This window comes from Alligator mississippiensis, chromosome 1 (genome assembly GCF_030867095.1).
Source record: "Alligator mississippiensis isolate rAllMis1 chromosome 1, rAllMis1, whole genome shotgun sequence".
Classification (NCBI taxonomy): domain Eukaryota; kingdom Metazoa; phylum Chordata; order Crocodylia; family Alligatoridae; genus Alligator; species Alligator mississippiensis.
The window spans coordinates 338,581,470-338,608,184 of NC_081824.1; the positions used below are offsets into that span (position 1 = coordinate 338,581,470).

Here is a 26,715-nt window from a genome sequence, read left to right on the forward strand (position 1 = left end):
TTTCTGCTTCATGAAAACCATTGTAGTTCTGTCCTGTAGTATATTTTGTTGAAGAATAACTGGGGGAGATTATCTCTAACTTGCTGTATAGAATGAGCAGGTTATGATTTTTATTTAAAAACAAGCAAACAACAAACCTTTTATGTCCTTCATTTTATTCATTTGGATATTAACATGACTGACTGACTGCCAGAAGTTCAGTCAAAAGAAGCTGTTCATAGAGGGGAAAAAAATAACAGGAAGTGAAACAATGGCACAGGAAACATAGCTGGTGTAAACTGCTTCAAAGGAGTTGAAGCTATGGCTCATGATCAGGGATCCTGGTTTTCTCTAATACAAAAAAATCCCCAATTTTTGGATTAAAAAAAGTAACCCCAAATCTACATTTTTTTCTGTGATTAAAATGAAACGCTACTAATAAAGTATTTCATTTTAATCACGGAAAAATGTGGATTTGGGGTTACTTTTTTCAGTCTAAAAACAGGATTTTTTATCGGAGAAAACTAGAATCCCTACTCATGATAGACAGGGAAATAACTACCTACCTGGCTCCATCTAGGCTTGCCAGATCCTTTTTTCCCTGAGCTGACAGCTTAGGATCAAAGGAGAATTTGAAACCTTAAAAAGGTTGACAGCAATTGCTAGAAAAGAGCCTTTGAAGTGAAGATACAGGGACTGTAGCAGGTATGGTGACTGTCCCAACCACATTGCTGGGAATAAACTGGATCTTCTAGAGTAGTTAAGTTTAGTTAAGAAAATATGTACACGGGACTCTCTCGCGTTAATTCATTTTCCTAAATACTGGGTTCTCTTTGGCAATTAATAGCTACTTCATTAGATACTGGTTTTGAGTTGCTTTAATCTGCTATTTTCACAGTTTGCCAAAGTAGAAGAGCTTAGAAATACCAGCGCAGTTGGATATGGTCATTAAACAGGGAACTGAAAGCTAGAGAGCTAGCCTAATAGTACCTGATTTATAGGATTTCACTTGGAATAAGGGCAGAGTGCCGGGCCTGTTATTTAAGCAGCATTAAAGGACCTGAAAGGATTCTGTGGTGTGTGCTAGCCATGAGCCATGACTTCTGACATTAAGGCTAGGGAGAGAAATTGCACATAGACTGGTATAAGTGATCAGAAAACAGTTCAGGTCTGTAACAGTTGAAATTCAATGCGCATAAACTGCTTTCCAAATGTCTGAAAGCAGTTTAAGATAAACCTGGATGAATATAGTAGTATCAGACTTAACTGATTTAGGTTAAGTCAGTTTATTGAACTTCTGTCCCAAATCCCCTACGTATTCAAGTTAACTCACAGTCCCCCAGCATCCCAGGATGCTTTGCACCTCCCCTGCAAACCCGTCCCTTTCAGGGTGGGTGGGCTAGCTTTGGCCCAAGTGGGCTGCTGTAGCTGAGCATGGAGGCATGCATTAGCACCCGCCGGCTTCTGGCCTGTGCCATGGCAGGCATGTGGCTGCATTTGCAGAATCAAAAGTGAATGTCTGTTCACTTGCTTATCGGTTCAATCTGCACATCTTAGAATAACCTGTAAAAAGTATATTGATTCAGCCTAGGGCTTTTTGACTGTCTGTACTTAGCCTAAGTGAAATGTTTGGCCAACAATACAACCAAAAATATCTTCACAAGGGGTAAAATCTTAAGAATTAAAGAACAGTGAATTAAACCATGAGCATAGTGAAGGCTGGAAAGGAAAATGGAAATAGAAATCATATTTTTACTTGAATTGAGCTAGTAAGCCCTCTCCTCATCCAGCCTTCTCCATCAACAGGTGTGGTAGCCGTTCTCTTCTGTGGAATTACCCAGGCTCATTATACCTACAACAACCTGTCAGTTGAGTCCAGGAGCCGAACTAAGCAGGTGAGAATGCATCCATTGTCTACAAAGTATGGTAGTGTTGATTTTTTTTCAAGTAACTTTCATACATTGAAGATTTGCACAGTAACTGAAAATATTTCTTTTCTCCCCAGCTCTTTGAGGTACTGCACTTCCTGGCTGAGAACTTCATATTTTCCTACATGGGTTTAGCCCTGTTTACATTCCAGAAACATATATTCAGTCCAATTTTCATCATTGGAGCTTTTGTATCCTTTCTTGCTTCCCATTTGGTGACAAGGCTGTTTTCATATTTTTTTTCTGTACCTGAAAACATGTCTTTTGCATTTTTATAACCCCTCATGCTGCCTGGAGAGGGCATGGTATTTGCCTTTGGTATTTATTCCTGCAATATGCTACAAATGCAGGAATAGTAACAATCTTCAACTCCCTTGCAGAGCTAATGACCTTGTGGTATCCGAGCCCTAGGGCTGTGATGTTTGAAGTATTTGCTACATGTCTCTGTATATGTGGTGCTGAATACAAATATGATCTCTGCAATTATAATAATAGATCTTAAAGCATTGGATCTTGGGTTGTTTCTGGTTGGAAAGGGGGCTTCAAAATACTTATATACTCAAACCAACATAAGCAAATCATATTAGTGTCTCACAGCTGTTATTACTTGACTTGCGTTGATTTTAGGAGGCAAGGTCCTGAAAAATCGCATTTTTTGAATACCAAGAAACTTTGTCAGCATCAATGATTTGGTAAATTTGGATGAAATTGACCATGTGATTTTCATGATGCCCTTCTGCTTCCCACAACTTTTGATGCACTGAGAGAAACTGCTTATTTACAAAGGGTCTCCGGCACTTTGTAATTCTCCCTGCCTTTCTTGCCCAGCTATGCAGAAGTCAGTTAAATAAAATTCAAGTGGGCATGTTTTGGATTTTTGGGTTCATTCTCCTCTCCTTGGTTACCTAAGGCAGAATGTTCTGCTTCTGAGCAGATTCTCTCCTGAACTAAGCATGGATTTTGCATTGTGCCACTGCATCTTCTGAAGGGAATTGAATAATTAAGCTTCAGGACAGGACTAATGGAAATTGTCCCCTTCCAAATGTGCTTTTGGCTTTCAATTGATTAGTCAGATTCTTCTTTTTTTCCAGAAAAAAGACTCCTTCTATAATGTGTCATAATGTCATATTTTCTTGTCTTTATTTTTCCTCTGTCTAATATCCATTTGAGCTACACCCCCCTCTCTCTCTTTTTTGGCTAGATGCAATATTTACGGTTTTAAGAGGAAAAGCAGCAGCCATAATTGCAGAGAAGGCTGGGTAGGAAGGAGCACCTTGTACCATTAACTGCATCCTAATCATCTGCTTCACAAACATAAACTGAACATAAGGGCCATGTTTGTGGGCTTCATGGTCCCTGAAAGGATACATCTATAAATGTGATAAGAAATGAAGTTACCTCCCCTTCCTAATGTTGCCGTTTCAATATTTCTGTTCTCAAACCTGTGACCAGGTTTCTATTGTTGCTGTTTCCTGTGGGTAGGAGAACTCCAGCTCATTTTGAATATTGTGTTTTACCAAAGCAAATTATTAGAGCTGTGTGGGTTTTTCCTGGGATTTTTTTGTTTTAGAGGTTTTTTTCCCCCCTAAGTGTTTCTCATGTTCCTGTAAGAGTTTCACTGGAATATCTCTTAAGGTGGTGAAAGGAAAATAATGCTGTCTGTTTGTTCATTGGAATACTCAAATACTTCACAGCACAGTGACTGAGTGCTGGGGTGAAAAAAGATAGTAAGGGAAAAAAAGATGATTCTGTTTGGCCATGAAGTGGCTCAAATTTTCTTTCACCAATCTCAAATTCCTTTTCCAAAGTATGCCATTGATGTGTAGTGCCACTGGATTTTTAGCCAGTTAGGATCATCACTAGCTTTTTAATCATTCACTCACCATTAGGAAGGTTTTGGTCTTCCTAATAGAGTCAGAATGAGATCACCCCTTGCTATTTTCCTTTAACTTGCCCCATAATTAAACCCACCTTTTTTGGAATCTGAGGTCCCTGCTATTTTTATCAATTTCAGTAGAGACATTAAGTCCAATCTGAGGAGAGTTGGGGGGAGGTTTCAAAGATGCATTGTTTTAAATTTTCTTATTTTTATGTTTGCAAATATCAATATTTTTTTTGTCAATTTCAATCTATATCAAATAGTATTGATTTTTATGATCCATGTGAAAATCATACTGCAATAAGATACTAAGTAATAAACCTACGGGAGATTTTTTGATTCACTGTCAGGTCCTTTAAGTGTACATGTTTAAGTAATTTCTAAGTAGAAGAGTAGCTTAACTTTTGATTTAGACACGCAGTGACTAGTATTGTGCTAAATCAGATGTCCACTGGTGTTTATGTTAAGACAGTTGGTCCCTTAACCTCAATTTATAACTAGATTGCAATATTCTTGGGTAGAGCTGCACATATCTACCCTCTCTCCTTCTTATTGAATCTGGGCAGAAGGCACAAAATCAGCTGGAACTTTCAGCATATGATGATGTTTGCAGGTAAAGTTTTGGTGACCCCATATTTCTGTTTTGCATAAACATATTTTCTTCTTCTATAAAATCCTCCCTTTGCCTTTTATAAAAAGCCCTTCTCTCCAAAAGTATATATGATAATAGTGCCGTGGACATTTACTTAGCTGTAATTATACAGTTTTATCTCTTTCTTCAGCTTCACAGTTATTTACAAAGCATCTGATAGAAATTTAGATTTCTAGGAGCCAGGTAACACTTGCAAAATTAAGACGAGTACTGTTCAAATGTTTTATTTGTGAAATTTCAAAAGTAAAAGGAAAAATTGAATTTAAAAGTTTGCTCTTTTCATTCCTAAAGGAATGTTTATTCTCATAATGGCAGGGCAAATGCTCTCATAAATATGGATGCCCTGAAAAGTAGTTTAGATGTAAAGACAAAGTCTGAAGTAAACCAGATATTTTACTAATAGGGTAGTTTTCTCTACTTTCTCACTTTTCATGCAAGTACATTTCTAGTATTTCCTTCTTTAGCAAAGAAAGCATGCAGTATTTTTTTTTAAACCTACAAATGGGGCTGTGACTGCTGCCTGGCTAGGCCTTACAGTTGAACTTCTGGAACCTAGTGGGATATATGTTTGCTTATAAGCATATGATTACCCAGAATACTCTTCCATTTCATAACTATTTCATAGTAACATTGCTGTCTGAACTGTGAGAATAAACTGAAAGGTTTGCATGCTCTTCTGAATGCAGGGACGTTCTTGATTTCCAACTTTCTCTTTCTCTGTCTTGATTCAGTTGACAACCAGTATCTTTCACATTTCCCTCCCCTCCCCTGGAAGTTTTGGTCCCTACTGTCCTTTCAATAAGTAAAAATCAGAGCTGATTCTTAAAAAAGAAAAAAACAAAAACATCAGGGGAGTATAAAAGAGTAGAGCTCTCTGTACTTGTTATTGCTACCTGAGTCTTCAGGGCTTAGGTTTGTGGTTCTTAATCGTGGTATAAGTTTAAATAAATAATTAATTAGTGATAGCTGTAATTAAGCCTGCTGACTACAATATCTAAGGAACTATGGTCACTTGAGCACAGGTGGATCCCAGCACACGCTGACTGTTTCTGCTATGTCTGCCTGTATGACGCAAGTGTCAATGGTGGGTAGATTTGATACAGGGCTATCCAATACAAACCTTGACCATCTTCAGTGGTCAAATCAGACTGTTTTTCTTTGCATTTGTGTATTTAAAAACCTCAAAGGAAAGTGAAAGAAAGTGGTGTGAAGGCTGTTGCTTGTACTCACAAAGTTTACTTCATTCATTCCTTTCTTTCTCTGCAGGTCTTAGGGGAGCCATGGCATTTGCTCTGGCCATACGAGATACTGCTACTTACTCCCATCAAATGATGTTCTCAACAACTCTTCTTATCGTCTTTTTCACTGTTTGGGTTATTGGTGGAGGCACAACACCCATGCTCTCTTGGCTTAACATTAGGTCAGTACAGTCTTAAAACTGGGGAATTTTATCACCTTCAAATAAATTCCATGCTATTTGGGCATGGGGTGAAACAGTGGTGTCTAATCTCTGCTGACCCATGGACAACACTACTGGACAAATTAAGTGCTGTGGGGAAACTTCATGTTTTGCTTGTCTTAAAGCGTATATGTGAAAAACAAAATTTGCTGTGATGATGAACAATGTCTGCTGCTTTAAACAACAGGTTGAGGGCTCCTGTCCTAAAACAACTTGCCTGGTGCTTATTAGCAGTTTCTGCATTGTAGGGTGTTATATATAATAAAGTTGGGAAGGCAGTTGAATGAGGAGGAGTATGGAGGAGATTACTCTGGTACAACCTAAAGGCTGATATTCTATGAATGAATAATACAGTCAGAGCACTAATTAACCTAATGTAAATTATATTCATTGACATAAATGAGTTGCTTGTATCCTGCATAAAGAAAATGGGGTCTCAGTACCCAGTTTCTGTATCTGATGAACTAACATCTCCACAATTATCACCTGGAAGTGTTCTTGATCTGTTATCTGAGGAAGAGTTTTGCAACATTGCCAGCCCCTTTGAAATGTCTCCAGTTTCTGAAAGCGGCTCTTCAGTCATGTCCACCCCTCTGATCCATATAATAACATAGGTAGGACACAGTCTTGTGGGTCCTGATTTTTCATGTCAATCTGCAGTTTACATAATCTCTATCCTCCACAATGAAGCCATTAAAGACTCAATAAAGCAGTCTTTCCTAGTACGTTCAGCAGTCGCCTGCCCAAAGAATATGGCTTGGAGCTGAGATGCATTCTTTATCTTTGTCAACAGAGGGACTGTTAAGTCAGCTGTTTGCAGAACTGACTTTTCCATCTGCCAGATTCTGAGCCTTGGTGTTGCTCCAGGAGAGATGGAGAGTGAGTGAGGAGCTTTTGTCTCAAAGCAGTCAACTGTAGATTTCAGATGGCTGGCTGATTTCCTGAGGAGAGTCTGCATAGTCAAGGTCACAGTGTCGATAGCACTTCCTGAGCTACGTGCCGATCACTCTAAGTGGAGGGCAGTATGTAAGGGTGATTTGGATTCCTGGCATAATATCTAATATCCATAGAGCAGGCACAATGTTTATGGTTGATAAACATTAGTGAAACTGGATTGCTCTAGGCAGCATTTATGAAACATCAGCAGCTGAATTCCAGCAAGAAGAACACACTTGTTGGTGGGGAGGGAGTTTGAGAAGACTCCCAGAAACTGACAATAATGCGATTGGCTGTTAGCTGCTGCAGTCTGAATGTTGACCTTTACTTTTGCAAAGCAGTGTACTGATTCCTGCTTCCTATCGGCTGGGACTTTGTCAAACTCCCAGATTTTTCTTAAACAACCCATGGAGGGGTGCAGTGGTGGCCAGTTCAGTAGTGCACCTTAAAAGCTCTGCTGATATAAAGTTGCATCTGACCGCTCAATTGAACCTCAGCCTTTGTATGAGAAAGCAGAGTCAGGTCCCCTATTGCAGTCTAAAACCTTGAGGTCCAGGAAGATGACCGCTGGAAGGTTCCAAGTGTAGACTGAATACTACACATCTATCTCCTGCAGTGCTGCTTTTTAATGGGGCAGAAAGTACCATCTGCCTTATGCATCTAAATGTAGCTGTTGCTAGAGGCTGACCCATGCATCTGTTGTCAGGCTCTGTAAGCCAGACAAAGATAGTTATGAACCACTATTGGTTCAGCCTGATTAGACCACCTTGCTCAGAAGGTGGCTGAAGGGTAAATGCCAAACAGCTGGCCAGACTTTGACCACTGTTTTTATTAGAATTTGACGCGGGACAACTGCAAATAATCCCAATATTGTCAGCCTATCAATATGTTCTATGGCTGAGGATGGAGTGCACCTCTCTGGTTGGAGTGAGGAACTTTTATTGATAGTTTGGCCTGGAAAATTAAATGCAGTTTGAATATTTCTGTAGGGATCTCAGGGGAACATTGTTCCTCTGGTGAGACTACTCTGTTGATGATTTTGTAGGACATCATAGTTTGACACTTTTCAGCTGTTGATCAGTGGATGACACCATGTCATTTTCATAGGCTATTTATGTCAAGATCACTCCCAAAAATCAGTTATTTGGGTAATGAGACAGAACACCTGGTAACACTGAACAGGGCTGTGATACCTCCTTTAGAATAGCTTTGAAAAAACAACTGTAGTATCAAAACAGGAAAGTTTTGATATGTGCTTGAGCTACGTTTTTGGAGTTAGGAAAAACATGCCTGCCAATAAGTAATGGTTCATTTTTATTTCTGTTTGGCTTCTCTCTTCTAAATTAATCTTGTTGTTTAAAAATGGCTCTATATATGAAGTTATAGCAGAGGATATAGGTGTGTTCACAGTGTGGTTATTAGGTAGTACAGGAGTCTGGTTACCACTGCACAGTATTCATTGGGACTGCAGGCTGTCTTCCCAGAAGCCACATGAAATTAAAACTCTACTTATACCAGGAGGTGGCAGCCATGGGCAACTGATGACGAACTAGGAACCAACTCCAATAAATACTTATTTGCCATGATACAGTCCCAGCCACTAAAAAGCATCCCAGCTGTGACTAAAACAGATTTGATCTTCCTAGTGGAGGTTAGAAGCAGGAAACATGTTAGTCTCTCATCCTTTGAGGCCTGGGGAGTAAGGCACTAGACGATGCAGAACAAAAACAAAGCCAAAGGAAATAAATGTCTTAACTCCCAACAAGAAGCACCAGCCTAAAATGTAGGGTTCAGCTAAGGAGTTCAGGGTTCTGGTACTGTTTACCAATACAGATGGTACCTGAAGATGAGATTGCTGGGAAATGCAGTACAAGAAACTGAAAGGCAAAGAGTGGCTTTTTGTTTTTGTTTTTTGTGCAAGATGTTCTAAGATCCCAGCAGTCTTTGCTGCCATGTGCAGGGGGGCTGGACCCAATGATCTGTAAAGTCCCTTCCAGCCCCAAATGTCTATGAAACAGGATTGGGAGCTTTTCTTTTACTAGATTAAGTGAGAAAGAGGGTGGCATCTAGGTGCAGTCCATGAGCTTCACGTAATGTCCACAGTTGTAGACTGTATGTGCTTGTATGTGTGTAGACTGTAAAGTTTCAGAGTGGCTTTCCCCTAATCCCGTTACATTCAATTACTTATTCTTAGCATTTCACATCTTCATTAATGAGCCTCCTGGGAAAGATTACTTAACCTTCATGAGGTAGATGATGTTAAATCAGTGTGCAAAGGGAAAAAACAAAAGGATGTTATGTCTTTCCTTCGGAGTTAGTCTGGATGATTGATTGCTATGTGGTTTACCTTATCCTGCAAGGAGCCACATGGCTAAGCTGCACACAAGATACTGTGTCATTGCTGTGCTGTGTCCTCTCCCCTGTGTCTAGTTAGGATTTCTGGAGGTACCTCCCATCCTTCTCTGTGCCTCAATAAGGTGAGCTCAAGCTGTCCAATTCTTTCTCAGTGAACTATGAGAGAGCTTGTCTATTATTCTGGGTGCCTGAGGGGACTCTTGTGGGCAGGCACAGAAGGACTCAACAGAGTGATATCTAGCTTTAATCTCTGGGCAAGCTTGAGTGAAAGTAGTACTGGCAGAACTAGGCCAACCATTCTGGCATTAAAGCATCACCCAGGCTAGCAAGAGAGAGTTTGTGTGCATGGGATGGTGCTGGAGACAGCACTCAGAAAAGGCCCATATCAGCTTTGCAGTGAAGACTTGTTTGGAGGAGCCAAAAACTTATTTAATGCCACTGGTCTAATGCTGATGATTCATAAATGATGGCAGGTGGGATTAATGTTTGGCACTTTCTGGCTTCCAGTTCTAACAGTGGGGCCTCTCTACTTATGTGAAGATTTTAAAACCTTTTCCTTTATTTCATGCATGAAATTAAGATTAAGGGTCAGGTAGGAAGCAATTAAAACAGGAAGACTGAGGTTTTACATTACTACTTCTCTAAATCACTAGAGTTCACTGCTACCATGCTAAAAGAGCAGGTGTGTTTGGAACATGATACATTACAAATGTCCAGTGGGTAGACTTAATATTCACACTATGTGTACTTCAGTCACCTTGACTCTTAATTCTGATTTAATTATCAAGCCATTAAGATGCCAGTTTGTACAAGAGATGACAGGAATCCAATTAACATGAATGACATTCTTCCATGCTTGAACTGTATCTCTTTTAGATTCAGCTATTGGAGACTAAACAAGCCAAGTTTTAGCAACAGCTGTTTGTTTTTTTGGTTTTTTTCTTATAAAGTCAGATGTTTGACTTTCTTGGATCTCATACAAGTATTTGGAAAATTATATTAAGTGTATGGATGGTAAACAGTTTGTGTTGTAGGAGTATGTTTTCTTTTGCTTGGAAAATACAGTATTTAAAAAAAAATGTAAAAGCCCAATCTGCTCCCATGCAGTGATTAAAGCCAAGAAACATTTTCCTAGCAACTTCAAAGAGCCGGAGGAATCTGACAAACAATAAATGAAAAACATTGGCAGCGTTCCTCTTTAAAACGTGGCTGACTTCAAAATTTCACTGTACTTCTGAGAGAAGAATGGAACTCTTGTATTTATAGTGCAAAATAATGGTCTGCCACTTTTCATTAGGAATATATGACCAGTATATACTATTTCCTTATTTCAGTAAAGGAATGAATGAAACCAGCTGCAAACTACCATCTTCTGTTATGTTCAGGACTTGTTTTAAACTAAGGTGGCAGGAATGCATGTTAGAAGCAGCTGAAAATAATTCATTTCAAAGCATACCTATTGCAACTTGTTTCTGAAACTCAAACTGTGTATCCTAATGACACTTTACTTGCTGAACTGTGCTTTGATTTTCTGATATAATACCACCACGCGTTTGTTGTTGTTGTTGTCACCATGTATCATTTAAAAAAACATTATAGGATAAATACTACTAGGTTTTTAATTCAAGTCTTTTTGGTCAAGTGACATAGAATATCTGCTGAAAGCTTTAACCATATAGAACTGTTTTAAAAGAATAAACTGGTAAGCATGTGTGACAAAAAAGAAAATGAGAACTTGAAGTAAATAAGATATGAGGCTACCCAGGGACCAACAGGAATAAATCAAAATGTTGAATAGCAACTTACTCATTAAGTGCTCTCCACGGTATTCATGGAATGAGGTGAGATCTCATGAAGAAACAGTATGTAATCACATAACTAAAGTCCTAATGCAAGGGTCAGAACTAAGGCCCGCTCTACATGTAATGACCGGGTTAATTACACTATTAATTTGGACTGGCTACACAGGCAAATTAACAATTGCGCCATAAAGCTCCAGTCAGCTATATTGTTCTAAAATGCGTGCTAGCTTTATAGCTGGTTGCTATCCAGCTTTAATTTGCATGTGTATTAGTCTTCTTCAGTGGTTTGGACCCCCATCAGCTGATCAGGTCCCAGCCACAGGGGTGCACCATGCACAGCTGGAGCTGGCAGTCCCACCAGATGAGGGGACTCGCAGCCCTTGCCATGCCAGGCAGCTGTGGATTCTGAAGCACCCTGCAGCTGGGAGACAGCAACTGCTGCTGTCTCTCAACTGCAGGGGTGTGTGGTGTCCCCCCAGGGCTAAGAGATCACAGCCACACTGTGCAGCTGCTGACACTCAGTATCCACAGCTGCAGGACTCTGGATCCCAGCAGCCACAGGGCATGGCTGCAGTTTCCTAGTCCTGGGAGTGTGTTGGGCACCCCTCAGCTAAAGGGGTTCCCAGCAGTGGGAGTGCCAGCAGGATCTGAACCCAGGCTCACCTGGCACTGGCAATAAGGCATGAGGAGATCTGAGATGCAATCCCACAGTTATGCCTCCTGTCATGTACATGTGGCATGGCAGAACAGTGCTGTGGCCTAGAAGTTTGGTGCCCAGGGCAAAGCCTGTAGCAGTGGCCTGCCATCGCACCTGCACATGGATCCAGGGGGCATATGCCCCCCACCCCATGCTTGCCCAGGAGTGCATGCAGTGACAGGAGCTGCCCCCCTCCCCTATCTCTGCAGCCTCCAACCCCCAAATGAGCCGCTTGCAACTCCATCCCGTGCCTCACCCTGGCTGGGAAGCTCCTGTTGGCACCCCTTTGCTTTGGCACCCGGGATGGTTGCCCTGCTCATTGCCCCACCTCAGTGCTACAGCATTGTGGCAGGAAGCGCGATTGTGTGGATCACGCATTAGATCCCATTGTGCCTTTACTTGCCCATTTGAGCATTGCTATCCTCTGAATGGTTGACTTTGCAACTGTAACTTTCTTTCTAACATTGTCTCAAGCATGCTGCAGGATGGAGGGGGGAGGAAGTAACTTCTGAGGTCTTAAAAGTGCAAACTGAGAAAAAAATTTCTGTCATGTGGCATTGTACTGGCAATCACATGGGTCACTGGCTTCAGATCCACAGCAGAGACCTTTGTCATGAAAGCTGATGAGGTAACCAGTAACAGTAATAGGTTGTTAACTTTTTATGAAGACCTGTCACTAAATCATGGGTGAGAGATGCATACCTTAGTCAGTAGCCTTTCCAGCTGTTTGCTGACGGCAGAAGGATGATAAAGCTCAGGAATCCTGGCTTCCAATCCAAGTCAGAGGTGTGGGAGGCATACTTCAGTGGTCACAGACACTTTTTACTTTATTTTTCTTCAGTCTGTCATGTAACAACTTAAAAGTTCATGCTGAAGTTTTTCAAAAAATAAATAAATGTTTAAGCCTGACATGGAGAGAGAGCTCTAGGAAAAACATCAGCTTGCTAGTTTGACAAAGATACAATCAATAAAAATGGAATATTAGACTGGACAGCACTGGGCTACTGGAAAAAGGCAACCTCTGTTTTGACCTTTTCCAAATGTGTGTTCAACTTAGCTTATTTGACATAGATGTTTTATGTGTGGGTATGATGAAATCACATTGTTCCTTTTAAACATAAATGGCATTTTTATACAACAGGAAAGGTGGGTAAGAGTGGTTTTTAAAAATATCATGAAAAGGTGGCTTTTCTCTAAGAGGGAATGATTAATAATGGATAACCAAGCTGAAGCATCTGTTTCTGCATTGCCAGTTGTGTTTGGCTGCTTGAGTTGAATAGGATAAAACAGTCTCTTTGGCCCCCTCTACAAGTTATATGCATTGCACAATTAACTTGTTAATTGAGCAGTTACCTTAAGACCAGCTATGTGGACAAAGTAGCTATAGCTGGTTGGAGCTTTTTATCATATGATAAAGTTAGACACTGAAAATGTGCGCTAACTTTTTAGCTGGTCGCTATCAAGCTTTAATTTGCATGCGTAGCAGGGTCTCCCCTGTGGCTGGGGGCTCCATCAGCTGACAGCACTCCCAGCTGCAGGGGTGCACCGTGCCCAGCATGAAACCCCGAGCCCCAGAGATTGTGGCTGCTGTGATCCCTAAGACTCGAGTGCCTGGAATCCCCAGCCCACAGGGGGCACTTGGTCCTGGCCGTTCCTCACTTGCTCCCAGAACCAAGAGCTCTGCAACTGATGGGGCTACCAGTCCCAGCTACACCACACTCGCAGCCAGGGCTGAGACCCCCACAACTGATGGAGCTTCTGGGCCTGGCTCTGCTGTTGGTTGCTTAAGGCACAGCTGGAACCAGCAGTCCTATCAGTTGTGGGGCTGAGAGCCCCATCAGCTGCAGGGTCTTTCAACCCCAGTTGTACATGGCCCCTACATCTGGGAGCCCTCTCAACAAGTGGGACTTCCAGCTGTGGGACCCTGCTTCTTGCCAGGATGGACTCCCCCTGCACTGGCAATAAGGTGAGATTGGCTCTAATGTATGATCCCACAGTTGTGCCCCCTGCCGTGCATGTGTAGAGGGGACCTTTCTGATATGCACAATTTCCTGCCGCAGCTTTCTTTAGATCAGGGGTCAGCAACCTATAGCCTGTGGGCTGGATTCCACCCACAGAGCTGGGACTTTAGTGTGGGGGGGGCCTCCGTGGCTTTCAGCAAGGGGCTTTTCCCATGCCACAACTGGGTGGCTGGGCAGTGAGGGGAAGGGCTGGTTCCTGATGCTGACCCACCTTTGACTCATTCTGGCCGGCCACCAGGAAATATTGCTGACTGCTACTTTAAATGCTCAAAGCATGAGAGAGTGAGGCAGTCCAAATTGGTTGAAATAACTGTTATATCTGGCTTTCTCTCATGCAGAGATTCATTTGGAAAGCTGCTTGGATCCCAAATGACAGTTTCTGAATATGAATATCATCACATGGTTGAAAGGAAACAATCTATGGATGGAAATGTTCATATCATACAGTCTTGTCATTGTTGCCTCCTGTGGTGTTGTTTTATTCTTTCTTTTTTTGTCACTTGGTCATTTTATTGCACTCATTTTTGTATGTCTGATTTTTTGGGGGTATTGTTTTTGCTTTGTCTTGTTATTTTTATTTGGACTTGGTAGCTTGATAAAGCTGCTGGTTTTCATAAGCATTTTATGTTATTTACATTCCATTTTCATGCCATACTAGAGTTGGTGACCATATTCCATCGGTGGAAGAGAGGAACCAAAGCCGCTGGCTGTACTTCAGGTGATACTACGGCTTCCTCAGTACAAAATTAATCTGGTGCTTGGCTCTCTTCATCTTTCTAACCCGAAATGTGTGTTATTTTCCTACACTGTGGCATGCTGCTTTTTTTTAACTGCTGAGGACTTATACAATTTGTCTTGTTTCTTGTTTTTTGCCTTATTCATGTGAGCTGAAAGGTTTTGGTATTAGCTGTCCAGTCTTCCACTTTGTTTTTTCCCCACTTTTTAATTCCCATCTATGTCTGGAAAACACAGCCATTTAACCTTCAGCCCACACTTGGGAGGGAAAGTCAGACAGTTCAAATGGAGTCAATGTATCCAGCCTCAAATGACTCAAGAATTAGATTTTGATTTTATAATTCTTAATCACACAGGTATTTTTAGTGACTTCTGTGGTTTCTTGAGACTATTTCTGGAAGTACGATTGACTCGAAGTTAAGGTTGCAGAATTGTCCTATATTTTAATCTTTACGTAGAAAGGAGCTAAAGAGAGTTTGTCCATTGAGTTCAACGTGAGTTAGATAGCAGTTTCCAAAATCAGTATATGGCCAGACAGGCTCTGCAAGTGGTTACTAATGGAGTATATAATCATAATTTTTGGCACATTATTAATGTACCCTGTTATACTGCTGGAGTTCCAGGCATCTCTTTGGTTTCCAGAGCCACAAGGAGGTCAGCACCAAAACAAGCTTCACAGAAAATCAGAGTAGTTAAAATACTAGCAGCATTCATGCCCAGCTACTGCATATGTTGAGATGTCACCTGTGGTGTTAAGGTGCCTCCCATGGTTGTAAGGTGATTTTGGGGCCCCTGATTTCAGCCTTTTGGGAGGGCTGAGATCAAAAATATCCCCAAAATCAAGCTCTACTCTTACATGGTGCAGGGGAAACAGCGCTTAGTTTGGATTTTTGGTTTGGTTTTGTTTTGGTTTTATTGTAGAGTGTTTTGCCATCTTTTTATTTTGTGTTAATTTTTACCTTGTTTTTCTGGGTTTGTATGTATGAAGGAAGTCACTATGATACTAGCATCATTATTGCAAGGGACAGGGGAGACCTACCTCACAACAGTAATGGGGTGATGTCAGGCTTAGTGTTAGTGTTCCAGGTTGCACATCAGAGTGGGAGCAGGTGGTGCTGTATTTCTAGATCCTTTCAAAAGAAAATAGATTAAAAATTGTTGTTAAAAGGGAAAGTTTGGTAGTTACTGAGAGGTGTAGAGACCCTTTTTGTTTTGGCACATGAAGTTATGAACTCAATGGTAGTCTGTTTGCTGTTGAAAACTGTCTTTAAAGCAAGGAAAGAAAAAAAGCTGCTCACATTCTAAAAATAATGATTTATTTCCATAAGGGTTTACACTCTTACCTAAAAGAGCTTGTTTTCTTCTTCAGTTCTCTTCCTGTATAAATTCCACTGAACCCCCAAACCCGCCATGAATAAGTTGACTAAGCAGCATGTTCTAAAACTATCTGAAATCATCAGATATTTAAATAACAATAGCAAATTAATGCTGAAAGGAGAAATCCTTCTTTATGTTGTGTGGTTTTAGGTGTCACAAATGGCTTTTCTCATATGATACACCTCAGCCAAGTCTTACAACTATCTCTTGGCAAATCAAATGCTTTTCATCTGTGCAGTCACAGAAGCCACATAATACTGCCACCTTGGATTTTCAAAATGGTTAGCACAGAAGATGGAGATGGCTGCTGGCAGACCTGCATTGCCATGTTTTTGGCTGCATTGCAACTACCATGCTCTTCAGTTCACATAATTTTGTCTCTGCTGCTTCAACCATAGATGCTCTGTGTTTATAGACCAAGGCTTGCTTGTTTACCTGGCTTGCCAGTACACTATTTAAATAAAATGCCAAGATGACTTGGATTGCTGCTGCCACTGTGCACCTGGTATAGAAGAGATAATCTAAGTAAATTGATCCAGTATTGAACATTTTTATTTCATCAGGATTCAGATAAAGAGGAGCTCCAGATTTTCATGTGTCATTCATCCTGATTGCTTGTAGAATACCCAATTAAAAGGGAACCACTTTGCTTAGAGAGATCTTTTTCAAGAACCAAACTGAGCTTTGTGTCAACTCCAGTGTGAACTTAAACTTTGATTGCACTAAGCTGCGCGTGCAGGAGTAGTAGGAGTTGTCATGAATTGTAGTTAAGGATTATTAATCAAATTTGCTTACTTAATTAAAATGTCGCCTTCCTTGTGGGATCACTGGTAAAAAAAATAAATAAATAAAAAAAATTTTTAAAAAAATAGTAGTGTTTAAATTTAACTTTGAAAAAAGGAGCTTGCTTACAGGAGAAAGTAAGCAAAAACTCCCCAACCAAATTAAACACAAAAAAACTCAGGTAAAGAAACGAAAATCTTAAATCCTGTACAGAGGCTATTAGTCGCACAAGTCTCCTAAATCAAATAAAAGCAGGAGTCAAAGTAAAAGGCAGCATGGTTCAAAAGGGTTTATATGAAGTGGTTGCTTGCTGTAACAGGAGACTAAATTTGCTGATATGAGTGTTTTCTTCCAGCCCAGTGTCCCCAACTGGGATCTCATTCAAGAGTGGTTATTGGTTATTAGGGGCTGAAAGGTATCCTTTAGAAAGTGGAAATCCAGGGCAAGTGAAACAAAGAGAAAGGAGTTATGAAAAGATTACAGGCTATGAAATGGAATTATGAAGGATCAGGAAATTTGAAGAGCAAATAAAAGATTTCCAGTGTTTAAAGTCTTTATGAGATGTGAAAAGAGATTGTGTTGAAGTTCAACTGTAGGGAAGGTAAAACACTAGATGCTCAGGGACTGAACACCCTGGGGCTAGGAACAGAAGTTACACACAAACCAGTTTAAGTGATCAGAAACTGGTTTAAACCTGTAATAGAAGAGATGTTCAGTAAAATAAACCCATAAAAACCCATTTAAAAATGGCTGAAACCGGTTTGAGATAAACCTGGTTGAATGTAGTATCAGACTTAACTGCTTTGGGTCAAACCAGTGTATGCAATGTCTGTCCCAGACCCCTTCCTGGTTTAAGATAAACCAGACTCCCCCAGCATGCTGTCTGGGCTCTCTGCTCCACAGCAGGGCTGGTCCCTCCCTTCTGCTCCCTAGCTGGCGTTCTGGCAGAGACTGCAGACACATCAGGGTCTGCCTGGCTTCCTCCTGCCCCACTGCTGCTCACTGCTTAAGCAGGGATCCCCCCTCCCTCCCTCCTATTTCCCATAGCATGGACCCCAGCCCCACAGGCCGTAGGCATGTGGTATGCTAGCTAATGCTGAGAGGTGTCTTTGTACATCTCTCTCCAATTTCACTGGGACAGGCAGACAAAACAGTGACCGCTTAGGGCTTTTTGGAGCTAATCAACAGGTCAGCTGGTAAGCTGTTTTAAGAAGAATTTGAACTAATGGAGAGAGGCTATTGTTTTGCTGATGGGGTGATAAACACTGTTATCAGCCCCCTGCTGGCCTGCTTTCCTGTCAGTTTGCTGCAGACTGTATAAAGAAGCATGGAGGGAGACTGAAAAGCTCCGTATCATCAACAGAAGCATGCACTGTACACCCTCCCTTGCCTCAGAGTGCTACCAAGGGGCTGGAGTCTGGCAACACTCCTGCCCCTTGAGCAGGCATCAGGAAAAAGCCTGGGGCCATGCAGGCAGACCTCCCTAATCAAAGTGTCCTGCCAGGGCCTGGCCACGCCCCCATCAACTCAGCTCTGTAGAAGGGAAGGGAGGGCTGCTGTAGCCCCAGCTCCCCCAGCTTCTAGCATGAGCCACTGCAGGCATATACCTGAATTTCCTCAGGCCAGAAAGAATGTCTGCCCGGTTACAGACTGGTTCAGCCTAACCAGGTTATATTAGCCTGCAAAGATTGAATCAATTCAGGCTCAGGCTTTTTGAATGTCTGTCCCTAGCCAAGTTCAGTGCACATAAGCCAGTTTCAAAATGGTCAAAACTGGTTTAAGATAAACCTGGCTGAATGTAGAATTAGACTTAACTGATTTGGGTCAAACCAGTTTATGCAAATTTCTGTCCTAGACCCATTCTTGGTTTAAGTTTGAAAAAAAAAAAAAAAGAGTCCCCTAGCATCCCAGCATGCTTTTCAACCATGGCTGGGCTGTGCTGTCTCTAGCTAGAGCAGGTGTGGAGCATGGCCAGACACTGGCTGGCATGGCCTCCTGAGGCAAAAGAAGTTTATTTTTCCCCCCCCTCCCTCCCCTCTCCTACTGGGGGACTGCATCTGGGGTCTGCCTGGCCAGGGGGTAGTAGCCCTTGCCAGCCATTCCCCACCTCTCCCTACTCCAGTGGCAGGGGAGAGAGCATGGCCAGTCAGCTGGTATGGCCCCACCATCTGCCTGCCTTGCCAGCAGCTGGGGCTGTGGGGCTGAGCCGGCCTGGCCCGTGGATGCAGAGGAGCCATCCTGGGTTGGGCTGCAGGGCTGGACCCTTCCCAGCTGGCTGCGGCTCAGGCTGGGGCCATGGGGGCTGCGCAGCCAGATTGCTCCTGGCTCCCCATACCCAGGCCAGATGGGGCTGTCATGGAGCTGCAGCCAGCTGGCAAGGGCCCTTTCCAGCATCTGTGGCTCTGTGACAGCCTGGCCCAGTAGCACAGGTGGAGCTGGCTGGGTAGCAAGCTGCCTAGGCCAGCTTGGAGGTGCAGGCAGGCCCCAAGCCCAGCCTGCTGCATCTGCACCCCCGCCCCCTGTCCTATGCAGCACTCTGTGGCTGCAGTCATATCACAAGCTGTGGCCTGGCCAGGGCCAGGCAGGCTGTTCTGCCTTCTGCTAGGCTCCAGCTCTAGCTCCTGGATGCCTTCCACCTGCACTGTCTGCAGGGGCTGCTCATTGCACTGCGTGGATGGAGCAGATGGAAAGCAGCTGGAGCTGGAGCCAGAGCTCTGTGCACTGGGTGGAAGCCAAATGGCACTGTGCGGGGTGGCAGGAGCAGGAGCTGTAGCTAGAGGTGAGGGGAGCAGAACAGCCCTGCCGGGCCAAGCCAGCTTCCTCTCGCCTCCGGCAGCTCCAGCTCTTGGCTGCCTTTCAACCACTATGCCCTCCTGGCACAATGAGCAGCCCCTGAGCAAAGAACTAAATATTTTCTTTGCTTCTGTCTTCATCGTAGAGGATACTGGCAATCTATCCTTTTTGGGGGCAGTGTTAAATGGAGTTGATTGAACAAATTGATAGAGGAGTAAGTTACCAGTTAATATGCATCCAAGTATTTAAGCTGAGCTGCTAAGAGAAGTAAATGTTTTCATTAATGCTAGCTACTATGTTGGAGAACAACAAATATTATACCTATTGAAAAGACACTAAAAATGACCCTGGGGGTTGCAACCAGTAACTATAAACTTAGGAGACCCAGTAAATTGGCCATAGAGTTTAAAGGTAGAACTGATAAAATGCTGAACAGAGCATGTATTTAGGCAATAATTAAGATGGCTCCTACAATGAAACGTCCTACTAGGACTGCTCAAAAAACAGATCTCCTCCCTGAACTGAAGAAAACCTTGATTAAAAACTTGGGTGGAGGAGAGAGAGAGACAACTTCATCACAACTTTGATCAGAAGTTTCAATGTGGGAAGTCTTAGATAAAGGCTAAAGTATTTCACTTTGGAAAGGCTACCACATGAAAGTTGCAATTTGAGTGACCGATTCCCCTGTTCTCCTCTATAGTCTGGGCTCTCTAGTCAAACAGTATTGCTGTGATGCACCAAGGTCTGCCCCCACCAGATCATATCCTAGGATAGAGTTGGAAAAGGGAATCACAGAGTGGTGGCAAACTTTTGTAGATGGCCCACAATCATATAAGTTAAAACAAAGCTAAAGAAAATCTACGTACTAAAGCCAAGTGAATGTGCAGCACAGTAGGAAATGAAATTTTCTTGACAGATACAAGACTGTATTCTGGAATGAATAATTTGAACTACTCATTCACAATGCTGGGTCTCAGATTAACTGTTGGCCCTCAGCAAATAAAAACTGTTATTGTGGACACTTCTACATGTATGCTTTAATGCACGCTAGCCTATTTTACTGTGCATCAGAATGTCACAGCAAAAACCCTTCTAATATACTGATGCACAGTAAAATTAGGCTACCGCACATTAAGCATCACTAAAAATGTGTGCACTTTTTATACTGTGTTTCAGGGCAGCATAATACACATTTAGTTGGTACCTCACATTAGAGGTCCTAGTTTTTACTGTGCCAGTAGCAGAAGCTCATTAATGAATGTGTAGGCACACTCTGTGACGAGCAGATGTCACCAGAGCTCTCTGATGTGCAATAGTAGTCAGAAAGGCAAAAAGTATAAGTATATAAAAGTAATGGACTAGGTAACACACAAGAATTTTATGGATGGTTATTTTTCACTAGGTTGATTTAAAAAAAAAAAAAAAAAAAAAGTCACTCAATGTAATATCTGGTCTTCAGTAGTGGTCCAAATCAGTTCCTTTTAAGGGAGGTGCAAGAAATCCTACAGTAGGCAATTAGGGATCAACTTGCCTCCAGGGAAAATTTGCTCCTAACCTCTTGCCATCAGTGATGAATGAGTTCTTCAGTAAAGCATGAGATTTAGCTAAGTGTATAGCATTAAGAGTAAGGCTCCTTACTGTGATTTTCAGCTATCTGGTTTCTTGCCCTTTCTTCTGAAACAGCTAGTACTGACCACAACCACAGATGGTAGATTCGATTAGACAAACCACTGGGGATTCCCACGTTGTTTACGATGACAAAACTTTGTAAAAGATGGAGCAAATTGAGATTATGAATTGTCTTCTAAGAAATGTTTTTGATCCGCTCTCAAGAAACATATTTAAAATGTAAATTATTGTATGTTTAAGCCATTTTCAGCTCTGTAGCATCGCAGTACTTATGAATATACAATTTGCCCTGTCAGAAACAGGTTGGTTTGATCATTAGCCTCTTGTTTTCTTCTACTGGTGTGTTCCCTGCAGAATGGGGAAGCTCTGCTTTTACCAATCAGCACAAAAATGACATTGTCATAGGTTTAAAGGAATCAGCAGCAATGATAGCTGGTCAAGGAAGTGGGTATTAATTTGCTGTTAAGCTGGCTGTGATAATCTCTTGCCTGGAGAAGGGTGCTGCTTGACTTAAAAAGGAGCTTGTTGGTAACATGGCTATATACCTGCAATGGAAATATGAAAATCTTCCTAAAATGACTTACGTTGAACACTTTGAATGCATTTCAATCAACTGCTCATGCTTCTTTAAAACATGCTTTCTCTGCCATCTGTGATACTTGTGGCCCTCCAATAATGCAGTCTGGTTTGTTTTGTTTTCCTGATGTTTCTGTAGGGTTGGTGTTGACCCAGATCAGGATCCCCCACCCAGCAATGACAGCTTTCAAGTCCTGCAAGGGGTAAGTGACTATGTGTGTGTTAATTTGGTTATAGCCTATGAAACTAGACAATCATGCAAAAGTTATATGAGGCTAGTGATTTTTTTTTTCTTGCTCACAAACACTGCAGATTGAAGAATATACTATTTCAGAGTGTGCTTCTCAAAGCTGTTATATTAACTTAGGGTGTATGTGTGTTTTTCAAGACAGCAGAAAAGTCCATGAAACTACAAGTTGGGTGCATGCTATACAGTATATGCTTTTTTCCTAGTAGGAATTCCTGCATTCTTGGTTTATAATTGACCACTTGTGATTCAGAAGGTTTAAGAGCAGTAGATAGAGATGAGTTCTCTTGGCTTCTGTTCAGTGACTGGTACCAAAATTTGCCCTTTTAACCAACTTGAAAAAAATACCATAAAGACTTAGTTTGCTAATCTGTCAGCTACTTCATATTCTGTAGCAGCCTAATTCAGCCTTGCCCATGTACCCTCCACTATCATTGCAAGGCTAAGCAAATGTCCAAATTCACCTTTGCCATTAGTGTGGCATCTTTTGCTCTGATGCTGAGGAAGCAATATTCAAACAATGCTACAATCACTGGCGATCCCTTGAGACAAGGATGACTGTCTCCCAGTAAATAGGCAAGTTACTGGTGAGTCCAAAGATGACTGAGGAGGCCGATACAAGATCCATATGTTTGAGTGCAGTGCTACAGTAGTCAGAAACCTTTTTCAAGTGAACTTGGAACTATCATATTTATAGAAATTATTCTCAAAGTGCAGTACAAAACCTTTGGAGTGTGATTTTTGTTATCAAAGTCACTGAGCTACAGCTCCATTTGAAATTGGTCAGAGTTCAGGGACTCAGCACTTCTGAAAATTAGGCACTTAAAAGCATCCCTGAGCTGATGGAAGAACAGAACAGAGACACTGTGCTTCTCTAAGTCTGCTGCCAGTGGTTACCATCGTGCTGTGTCCTGTGGGATCTTTTTAAGCCCTTCCAACTGACCTACCACCCTCGGCTCTGAACTTCCCCTTATGTCAGTGCTTCTGCAGTGATATTATTAGGATTCTCACTACCTTGGGCTGTTTTTCTAGAGGGTGCTATGGTTGCTTCACACTTAGTCCTGCTGGTGCAAACTGTCCACAGTGCAAGGGTGAATCTCCCTATCTTTGTTTTAATTGGAATGAGATTGAATTACTGTTTACATTTACCTGTTTGTCCCAGTCCAATTTGCCATCGAATATCTATTGAAGTGATAATCCCCACTACAATTTGCAGGTTCATTTGTCTATAAAAGTGTGTCACTTCCAAATAACAGATCTCCAAGGTCCCTTGCAGTGAGGATTCACAATAGGAGTAAAATGAACATGGGAATGGACTACTCTATCTACTTGAATAAGAGTTTTCTCTGCACAAGCCCTCCTGCATCATTTGAGGCCCACTCCAGCTCTTAATTCAGAGCCTGAGTTGCATGTACCCTATGTACTGAGTTAAATTAAGATGATTCCGTAAATCAACTCTGAAATGGATTAGAAGCAGGGGGTGTTAAACTCGCCCGTGCCCACTGGCATCAGTGAAGTGAGTGGTGGCACGAGAGGCCATTGCTCATCCCCCTGCCACCAACATATGTCCCCAGCAGGGCTCTGTAACTGGGAATTCTGCAACAGGTCCCACTCACAAATTTCTGGCCCCTATGGGAGCCCTGCAGACCAGGTCTGTCCATGTGTCCAGATCTGTTCATATGAATCCGTATGTTTGATACCCCTGCATTAAAGAAACAGATCAATTTCAGGAAATAACATGAACAACAGGAAACACTAATGGACTTTGACCTGTAGCCTGTACAGGGTCCCAAAGTTTCTGTTCCAGGGACTGCAGGTACAGAAAGCTGGTATTCTTTGTGTCTGTGCAGCCCCTTTCAGACTTGTCACATGGGAGCAAAAGTTCTTCAGTTGTCTTCCCTGTCTTGCTATTTCCTGTTGCCGATAAATGACAGTATAAAAATTATTTATATGGGAGCATCTTTTTTTATTGCAGAAACTGAGCTATACACCTCTGGTTGAGTTCCTTGTAATATTAGGTCCAAACTATCCCTGGTATAATTCCACTGAATGCATTATATGTGACTTTGTTAACAGAATGGGATTAGGATAACACCAAAAGTAGATTTCAACACCTGTGCCTGGAAGCTACTGGAAAGCTCTAAGAAGAGGCCCAGTCCATTTCCCAAAGGAGCTAATGGAAGCAGAAAAGGACCTGAGCTTAGGTTGCAGTGCTAGTGCAGGCTAGACTAACCAGTATATAAAGAACTGCTTGCAACAGAAATAAAGACTAAGTGTATTATTATAGTCACATGGACAGCACTGAAGTTGAAATAAAAACCCTGTCATTTGTTTTACATTCCTTTCATATGGATGTACACTGCTTATCTATATAGTTTCCCACTTTGCTGTGTGTACTGTATTGATAAGGAAAGCCCTTGGCTATAATTCCTGTGGGAATTCTCCTGTTTCACAGGTCCATGGTTGACAGCAGGGCACAATAATAGCAGAATTGCATATCATTTGGGAGGGGGAAATGAGCTGTTTACTAAGACATTAGGCTTTTGATGAGGGTGCCTCTGCCTTTTCTAAATTGGAAATCACGAAGATAGCAGAATGGTTTCACCATTATTCCTCCACTAGTTTCATATAAGACATCTTCCCACTTCATCTGGTTTTCTGAACTCAGTTGGGTGGCTTTTAACCAAAAAGAAAGAGGCAATAACAAAAGTAAAAACAAATGCAGCTGGACACCATCTGGTCTGATCATTTGTAGTATGGCTATTAAAATAAAAGGATTAAATTTAACACTTTAACACTTCTGAGACTTAGCCTCATCTGGCATTTATCAACTCCTTCATATCCCCAAATATGATGTATCAAGCCTACTTAGATGGATTCCCTGATGTGCTTATTTCTTTTAAGTGTTAGTGACAAAGTATAATTTATATCTCAAATTCATCAGGCATGGTAAAGCCTCTTGTTCGTCCCCGGAAAAAAGAAGCTTAAGGCAGGGATATCAAATAAACCTGGATTAAAGGAAGCCAAAGTAGAGATGAATAGGAACAAACCTGAAAATATTCCAGTTCATTCTAGTTAGGAAAGCTGTCCACGCCACCTTGCCTTACATGAAATATATTTATCAAGGAAGGCTGAGTTTTTAATTGCAGATTTTTCCCACTGCATTGACTGGATCACAAGAGGATAAGTGGTATGTTAGCAGTGGACTACCTCATTTTAGACCAAAGGAATCTTTTTATTGTTAACGGAATTCGGGCTGAATATCACTGCAGTACAGAGGGCCCTGAGGTATAGCATCTGGCTTCTGAACCAGCCAAGGTTGTTCCTCGCCTCACTGATCTGACAGGGGTAGATGCTTACTAAGAGTGAATGTATATGTCAATTTGAGTAGAAATGTGTTTGATTTAAAAAAAAAACAACCCCAAAACAGACTGCACTTTCTCCCCTCATTCTCAGGATGGTCCAGATTCTGAGCGAAGAAATCGGACAAAGCAGGAAAGTGCTTGGCTCTTCAGGCTGTGGTACAGCTTTGACCACAAGTATCCTTTTAAACGAGCATTGCCTCGCTTCAAGAGGTGGAATGTAACATAAAGTACAGTGGGTTTTCTGCCATCTATCGCTGTTTAGACTTAAGGAGCTAAAGCTGAGTTTTCTTAAGGACATTCAGCAGAGGACAAGTAAGGACCAAAGAGCTGTGCACAGGTGTGTTGAAATAGTTGTAGCTGTTTTTAAATCCTTAAGATAACCTTGTGGGTAATTGGAGCCACTGTCAAAGTATTGTTTGACAATAGACCAATTGTTAGTCAAGCTGTTTTGATTCTAATACTTAGATTTTTTCTGTGATATTCTGTGTGTTAAGAAGAGGGAAAGAAAAATATCTGGTAGCAATTAGCTGCCGTTTACAAAGGAAGCAAACTAAGCTGACTAAGCCACCATCCCTCCTTCCTCAAGGATGTGCCTTTTAATAAACTAGGGCTTCTTGGCACCGTGCATTTCCTCTTGTCTGACACTGGCATGAGCACAGGCTTCAGCAGGTGCTGTGGAGGAGGGGGGACATTGGCATAAAGTAGCCTAATTCACTGTCTCACAGATGGAATTTTAAAAATAAAAGATTGTCTCCTAAGACACTTGCTTCCTCAGAATGACTGCTAGGCTTTGTGCTCATGGGACTTCAGAATTGGGAAGCAGAATGTTGCTGTTTTCAGTCTTATAAAGTTAAAATTCTGGCCTTAGAATGACAGCGCCAGGGAGCAAATCAAGCAATACATTGTGCCAGTTCAGCAGCCAGCCACCCTGGGCCCCAACTTTTAAATGTGAATCTTTAGATATCTTTCTCAACAAGTTAATGTAGGATTAGAAGAGATCCAGAACCGTGGCACCCCAGTCCCTTGCTGACAGCTATGTGATAGATGTTGTGTCAAAAGGGTCTACCAGAACATTCATTCGAGGCCCCATGCGTATGCAACAAAGCTCAAAGCACTTTCTAAACCTTATCACAGGCTTGGGAGTCTTAATACAAAAAACCCAAATCCCTCAAACTGCAGTGTGCCACAGGACAGATCAAGTGTGTTGCCAATGCCTTGGGCCCATGAAAAGGTAGGTAGGAAACTAGTCAAGTAGTTCACAAGCGAAAGAGTTTCATTCCAATCTTTACTGGCTGCTGTGGAAATTTAATAATAAAGGGCATGAAATATTCCAAAACAAAACATGCTGGCATAAACACTATTTCCTCAGAAAAGTGTGTGGAGAATTTATTCATATTGCTTAAGCAATATGAATATGCAGGTTGAGGCTATGCCATTTTTTATTCTCTGAGTTTACCTGCAAATGTGAAAATGTAAGGAAGAAACAGCTATTCCCAAGTGCT

General features: G+C 41.8%; 1 protein-coding gene across 1 annotated transcript in view; it reads left to right on the forward strand.

Annotated features, from left to right (window-relative positions):
* Positions 1-26,715, forward strand: part of SLC9A7 (solute carrier family 9 member A7) — a 106,708-nt gene that overhangs the window by 63,425 nt on the left and 16,568 nt on the right. The window contains 7 exon segments of the mRNA XM_059720954.1: positions 1,786-1,874; positions 1,985-2,098; positions 4,288-4,399; positions 5,705-5,858; positions 14,367-14,426; positions 21,741-21,804; positions 25,305-25,387. Coding sequence (XP_059576937.1) covers positions 1,786-1,874; positions 1,985-2,098; positions 4,288-4,399; positions 5,705-5,858; positions 14,367-14,426; positions 21,741-21,804; positions 25,305-25,387 — 676 coding nt within the window.